The sequence below is a fragment of the Myotis davidii genome, unplaced genomic scaffold (assembly GCF_000327345.1).
Source record: "Myotis davidii unplaced genomic scaffold, ASM32734v1 scaffold681, whole genome shotgun sequence".
NCBI lineage: Eukaryota > Metazoa > Chordata > Mammalia > Chiroptera > Vespertilionidae > Myotis > Myotis davidii.
Window position 1 is genome coordinate 825627 of NW_006291551.1, and position 7175 is coordinate 832801.

At 52.5% G+C, this 7175-nt stretch overlaps 1 protein-coding gene and 1 long non-coding RNA gene across 2 annotated transcripts; one reads left to right on the plus strand and one right to left on the minus strand.

Moving 5' to 3' along the window:
* Positions 1 to 1911: 1911 nt before the first annotated feature.
* Positions 1912 to 4655, minus strand: LOC107183270. Its single transcript, XR_001514060.1, has 3 exons — positions 4566 to 4655; positions 2304 to 2448; positions 1912 to 2192 (listed from the first exon to the last, which is right to left on the minus strand). It is a non-coding gene; the product is annotated as an uncharacterized LOC107183270 (long non-coding RNA).
* On the plus strand, positions 2447 to 6450 carry ZBTB32 (zinc finger and BTB domain containing 32). The gene is made up of 5 exons (XM_006765004.2): positions 2447 to 4718; positions 4972 to 5045; positions 5156 to 5224; positions 5349 to 5513; positions 5856 to 6450. Exons 1-5 carry the CDS (start codon positions 3847 to 3849, stop codon positions 6122 to 6124), a joined length of 1449 nt encoding a protein of 482 aa, XP_006765067.1. The 5' UTR covers positions 2447 to 3846; the 3' UTR covers positions 6125 to 6450.
* Positions 6451 to 7175: the final 725 nt, after the last annotated feature.

Sequence of the window (7175 nt, forward strand, 5' to 3'; positions counted from 1 at the left end):
TGCTGGTTTGATTCCCAGTCAGGGCATATGCCCAGGTTGTGGGCTCAATCCCTGGCAGGGGTGTGCAGGAGGCAGTCAGTCAATGTTTTGCTATCACATCAATGTTTCTCTCTCTCCCTTCCTCTTTCTCTAAAAAATCAATTTTATATGAGAGAGAGAGGGAGAGAGAGAGAGGGAGGGGCAGGGAGGGAGGGAGAGGGAGGGGAGGGGGGGAGAGGGGGAGAGAGAGAGAGAGAGAGAGAGAGAGAGAGAGGCCTAGAGCAGGGGTGGGGAATGTCTGACCCCCCTGAGGCCATTTAAAACCCATGAAATAATTTGATCTGGACCTGCCAAAGCACTGGCGCTGGGTTAATTAAATGTTTGACCAAATATAGTAGGCTAATTTTTAAGTTGATAATTTTGTATGGCTAACAAATGATGTTATAAATATCCAAATGGCCCTTAACTGAAAAAAGGTTCCCAACCCCTGGCCTAGAAAGTTACTAGCCTAAGGGCTGAGGTGTAGAGAGCTCTAGAGATACCTCTAAGGGAAAGGAAGTCTTTTTTTTAAAATATATTCTATTGACTTTATACAGAGAGGAAGGGAGAGAGATAGAGAGTTAGAAACATCGATGAGAGAGAAGCATCCATAGCTGCCTCCTGCACACCCCCTACTGGGGATGTGCCTGCAACCAAGGTACATGCCCTTGACTGGAATCGAACCTGGGACACTTTATTCCCCAGGCCAACGCTCTATCCAGTGAGCCAAACCAGCTAGGGCGGGAAAGGAAGTCTTTAAAAGGATATCCTTAGATGGAGTAGACACCAAGTGGAGGCAAAATAAGTTTCCCATTCTTGGGGGCTTTTATTCACTGAATGGGGAGATCCCTTGCCTCTTCTGCTCCCTTTTAGACCTAAAAAGCCTGCCAACTACATTTGGCGGCTTTCAGAGGACACTGCCTTTTGAGCTGTCTCCAACTCTCTTGATCATCAATGGGCAAATCATACCAGTGGGGATGTTGAGTCACAGACACATGATATAGGGCTGGGAGGTGAAGGGGACCACACACCACTCGGTGGTGATAAAATCTTCCAGACCACTGTACCTTTCCTTATACACTTAGGGTTTCTCCCTCGTGGCTTTCCCCACTTATTCCGTATCTTCAGGGATTGTGTATTCCTCTGTATACACAATCTGTATAAATATCAGGCATTGATGCTTTTATGTGTCTAGGCCTAGTGTCTTTTATATGATGTATAATGAGTCCCTGGGTGTGGTGGTGTGAGGAGTTAGAAAGCTCAGAAATGAAAAACATTTAATGTTCAGAGTAGCAAATGAACAGCTTACCCATTTGCATTTTCCCTTTCACTCTGACTCATCTTCCCCTCTCCCCACCCTATTATTGCCCCTCTACCAGCCCCACCCAATGGCACACCCTGTCTGATGTAGGAAGGGTTAACATCTGCCTGCACCCAAGCTAGAACAAGCGGTAGAGGGAAGACATATTAAGTCTGGAGGGAGACAGTAGAAGACTGGTCTGAATATTTTGGGGTCCTGGGGCCAAAGGGAGAAACAGGAGTTTAGAGACATAATATTTGAGTCTAGGAGAGGACCCAGAATCTAAGGGAAAAGCCTGGAGAGTGGGGGGAAACCAGAGAAGCCTTCCAATGCCTGACTTGTATATTATTGGGCATATATGATACGCCAGGCTCATATAAGTGATTTATCAAATCAATAAAAATTTGTCATAGGGTGAGGGATCATGGAATAATATGAAAAAGAAATTTGAGTTTCTCAGACGTCATTCTTTTCCCAAGTTAACAAGTGCTAAAGTGAAAAGACGGGAAATCTCCGAGGACCTAGACTCTTTGGGCAGGAAGTGAAAGAAACCCCGGAGTTCTGATTTCAGAGAAATGTAATTTGTCATCAACCCAAGAAAAGGAGTTTTTCTCTTCAAAGACCACCACAGACCCTTTCTGGGGTTACCCCCTTCAGAGTTTGATGGGAGGATCTGAGTCACTCACACACCCAGTCCTCAGTGATGGCTCAAATGACAGAGGTCATTTCCACAAAGCAGTCAAGGCTTCCTAGTATCAAGTCAGGCATGCTTTCGACTCTCCTTCACGCTCTCCTTGGAAGTCCGCTATTTCAGTCCTTTTTGCCTCTGAGATAGTAGAAACCGCTTTCATCTGCTGGAGCTCCGCTGACACCTCTAAGAAACAGAATTAATACTATTTGAGTGATACTATGTACTGACCAACCTCTTTCACATTCATCATTTCATCTTCACCCCCACCTCCAAATAAGATAAGCAGAGGTTTACCCTCTTTCATGGATGAGGTAAGTAAGGGAGGCTCAGAGAGATGATTTGCCCAAGGTGACTCAACTAGTAAACGGCAGAGATGAGACTCAAATGCAGATCTGATTAGTTCAGAGTTTTTTGTTGCCTCAGATACACTTCTTTGACTCTAGAAGTTCACAAATGAAATAAGGAGACAGGTTAGGAGATAGGATGCCTGGATTCTAGACTAGAAGGGGTGGTCTCTCCTGGAAGGGTGAAGCAGAGCCTGGGATAAAAAACCACACCCTGTGGGGGAACTGTGGCAGACAGATACTTGGGACACCCAATGGAAGATTGTGAGGTCAGGGGCGGAGTTATTGGGGTAGAGGGTGGGCAGGAGCCCAACAGAAGTTCAGAACATGCGGTGTTCAGGAGGAAGCTACAACTGGTGAGTAGTTTCTTCTCCCCAGCTGAGACTTTCTTCCCATTATACCCCTTCCTGTCCACTTCCTGCCAACCTATAGCCCTCTCCCTGAGGTGACCAAGTAATAATCCTCCCTCCCACAAGAGTCCTCATCACATCTAGGAAGATGCCTGCTGGGTCTGCCTCTTTGTATCTGAGTTCCCAGTTCTCTTCTTAAAAGCCAATGTGGTGATTTTGATGTGTGAGAAATTCCTGTCTTGTTGGGTTCTTTTTATTCTTCACTTTTGGCGTATGAAAAGCAAAATTAAACCATCTTCTTATCTTAACCTTGAGAGGAAATAGCCTCTCCTCTGTAGTTATTTCCCTTTCTCGCACTTCCTCAGGGGTCAAAGTCTTCTCCCAAACCTCTCTCTATCCCTGGATCAAGAGCCTTCTCTCCTGTGACTTCTACACCTGCTCTTAACTCACTAGACAGGCATCTTCGGTCTCTTCCAGTTCCTTCTCTGAGGATGTGTTCTAGATGCTTCAGCTTCAAGGAGAGGATTGATGCCTTGGAACCTGCCCTCCTACAACTATGACCCCATGTATTGCTGATTTTCTGCTTCTCAGGACCCTCAGCTCCACGTGATGGACTTGTGTGGGGACACACGAGCTCTCTAAACTCTCCCATGAGCTGTGTCTTGCTCCATCCCTAACTGACAGGGATGACTGGGTCTGGAGGTGATCTCTTTGTCTCGAATGAAGGGAGCCTGGCCTGCTCAGAGGGGCTCCGAGAAGCAGAAGTATCAGTATGTGCTATCATTTAAGTCAGAGATTGCTAATTGGCAGAATCCACCTTCTAGTCTTCAGCCCACTACTTAATGTAGTTGTTAACTACCTGATCCTTGCTTTTTAAGTCCTCACTGTAGTCTAATTTCCGTTCTCTTGCCACCAAACTCTAGGCCCCTGTTATGGTTCTGGATAAGCTCAAGTCCTCTCTTGGGTTAGTTTATTTGCTCTGTTCAGAACAGAGAGGTCTGATCCAGAACAAACAACTCATTCTTTCTCCCCTCATCTCCACAGGCTTGAGAATATGCTGTTCCTTCCTCCCCTTCCCACCATGGACCTCGAACTGTGGCCTTTGTCTCAGAACCTCTGAGACTGGTACCCAGGCAAGGCAAAATGCCCCTGTCCCCAACAAGACTGCCTAGCCCCTATGGCTCTGATCGGCTGGTGCGGCTAGCAGCCAGGCTCAGGCCTGCACTATGTGATACCATGATCACTGTGGGGAGCCAGGAGTTCCCTGCACACAGCCTGGTGCTGGCAGGTGTGAGCCAGCAGCTAGGCCGCAGGGGTCACTGGACTCTGGTGAAAGGAATCAGCCCTTCCACTTTTGCACAGCTTCTGTACTTTGTTTACGGAGAGAGTGTTGAGCTGCAACCTGGGGAACTGGGGCCCCTTGAGGAGGCTGCCAGGGCCTTGGGGGTGCAGTCCCTGGAAGAGGCATGCAGGAAGGCTCGAAGAGACAGGGCTAGAGCAGAGTTTAGTCAAGGGCTGAAGGAACATCAGAAGCCCACAAGGGATTCTGAGAGTGGAGTGGGGGACCTTGGAGAGCAGAGATCAGAGAAGTTTATTAGAGCTGGTGAGAGAGAACAGGAGATGGTGCAGGAGCACAGGCCACTGAGAGAGAGCTCTGAGATAGCAGAGGCAATGCAGGAGGATCAGAGGGAGCATGTGAGATCAGAAGAGAAACTCGACCAATCCCTTTTTGGCCACAGGGGAGTAGGTGGGAAACAAGAAGTGATCATGTGGGTGAAGGAGAGTCCAGGGGGCTCTGAGGAAAGTTTAGGGAAGTTGCCTGGCCCCCCACCCCCACCAGGTTCCCTCCAAACCAGCATCACCTCTAGGCCCTGGTGGGCTGAGGCCCCTTGGTTGAGGGAGAGCCAGCCTGCCCTGTGGAGCCTCCTGCTATTACCGCCCAGATCTGGCACTCCTTTCTCCCATAGTACTTCCATCAGTGCAGCCTGGCAAGAGGTCTGGCCTCAGGATCAGAGGTGAGTGAAGGGCCCAGTGGAAGCCTATCTGGGAGGGACTGGCTCAGGTGAGGCAATGATGATTGGTGAAAGGGCACCACATCTTTTATCTCTATTGTACATTTCCTGAACTGGAGATAGGACAAAAAGCTCCCACCACAGGGGAAACCAAAGCCCAGCACCTGAGAATATGCATCACCTTCCTCTCCAGGATGGGGTCAGTCAGGATCCCAGGTTTTGCCAACTCTGTTACTCTTCTCCACCCCACCCCTAGGATTCCACTGTCCCTGAACCTCCACAAAGGGCTCTGGAGCCAGAATCAGTTGGCCTTCTCTAGCTCTACCTCAGGTAAGCCCTTCACTGTCCTGCATGAACCCTGTAATATGGTCTCTCTGCTGGGGCTGGGGCTGCAGGAGTCCAGAGTGAGTAGGGCCCCTACTTCACTCTCTTCTCTCCAGGTTCCCTCCCCCAGGGCCCCGCGAAGCTCAGCCCTGGGGAGATGGAAGGGTCTGATCAAAGGCACACGGGTGAGTAGGGTGAGGATACTTTTGCTTCAGTCTCATTGTAGTCCCTGATATCTTACTGGGTGTTCCAGTAATCAGACTCTGGGATTCCCAGCTCTGCCCTCCTTTACCTTCTTTGTCCCCACAGGTGCACTTGCAACCTGTGTGGGTCACGTGGGCAAAGCAGGCTGCCCATCTCGCCAACAGCCTTTCAGGCCTCCTCCTGCTCGGTCCAGGCCCTATTCTTGTTCTGTCTGTGGAAAGAGGTTTTCACTCAAGCATCAGATGGAGACACACTACCGAGTCCACACAGGTATGGGCACCCTGCCAAACACTGACTTGCCTGCCCCTAAGTCCCTCTCTGCTGCCTAGCTCCCACACAACTCTCTTGTCCAGTTGCCCCCGATCTACCCTAGGCTGCCCTCTTTTCTTTCTTTTTTTTTTTTAAGGGCCCATTGACTTTTTTTTTTTTATTAGTTAAGGTATTACAGGCTGCCCCCTACTGGGGATCAAGCCCGCGACCCAGGCATGTGCCCTTGGCCACAGTGGAACCTGGGACCCTTCAGTCTGCAGGCCGTCGCCCTATCCAGAGCCAAACCGGCTAGGGCTTCACCCCCTTCTTATCTTCACCGCCCTTCCCCTCCACCCGCCCTAGGAGAGAAGCCCTTTTCCTGTGGCCTCTGTCCCCAGCGCTCCCGGGACTTCTCGGCCATGACCAAGCACCTGCGGACACACGGGGCTGCACCCTACCGCTGCTCTCTGTGCGGAGCCGGCTGCCCCAGCCTGGCCTCCATGCAGGCACACATGCGGGGCCACTCGCCCAGCCAGCTCCCGCCGGGATGGACCATTCGCTCCACCTTCCTCTACTCCTCCTCCGCCTCTACATCCTCGAGGCCATCATCCAGGGACTCCACCTCCAAGTAGGTCCCCTGCCTCCTCCACCTGACGGGCTGGGAATGGCTTCTTTGGCTGCAGCTAAAGAATGAAAGATATAAAGACAGGCCGGCGGGCTGGCTAGGCTTCTGACCCGGCACCCGGCTTTGGCAGCCTAGCGAATTCGGCTAAGAAGCCTCGAGGGAAGGGCCCCGAAAGCCCTCTCCCGGTGACCAAGGACCGCAGAAGCCTGGACTGGCGATCCCGTGTGGGGCGAGGGCAGTGAGGTTTGCACAAGTGAATCTTAACTGTGTGGGCACTGTTGATTTCATTACTAAAATAAAGCGTTGTCTGTGCCTTCCTCTCAGGACAAGAAAGCCGAGTCCAGAATTTAGTCTGCGCGGGTCGGGGGTGCGCGCAGCCTCGCCCCTGGTCCTGTAGCGGCCCCTCGTGGCTGCACGTCCGCTGTTCGGCACGGCGGCCCCCTCCTCGGTCTCCCCGACCTCCCGGGAGGCAGCGGGTCGGGAGGGCTCCATGTTCGGGTTGACTTAGCAGCAAGCCCTGCGGGGGATAGCTGAAGAACCCCAGGTCCTGCCCTTTCCACGGCAAGCCAAGGCGCACGCAGTCGGATTCTGGGGGTCCCTGGCCCGGGCTCGAGGAGCCGCGTACTCCACTCTGCTTTCAACCACCCGCCTCCTCTCCTGGAGGACGAGGGCCGCGGCTTCTGCGGCAAATCTGCTACACGCTGCGTAAAACGCCGGCCGGGTCGACCCTGGAACTGAGACTAACCCTTGGCCGCCGCCCCCTCCCCAGCCCCAGCGCCCGCAGTCGCGAACTTCGCTTCGCGGTGTCCTCGGGCTCCCAGGGAAAGAAGCCCCTGCACTCTGGGAGTGGTAGTTCCCGCCGGCCGCCGGCCGCACCAGGACGATGGGAGGAGTCCGGGGCGAACACCACGCCTCCCGGCGGCTCGGGAGCGATCTTTCTTTCTGGGTCGGGTCGGGACCCCTCCAGACCCAGCTCTCGCGGCCCCAGCGCCCGGCGGAAGAAGCGCGACGCCTGGACTACATTTCCCGGAGGTCCCTGCGCCTCACCCCTCTCCGGC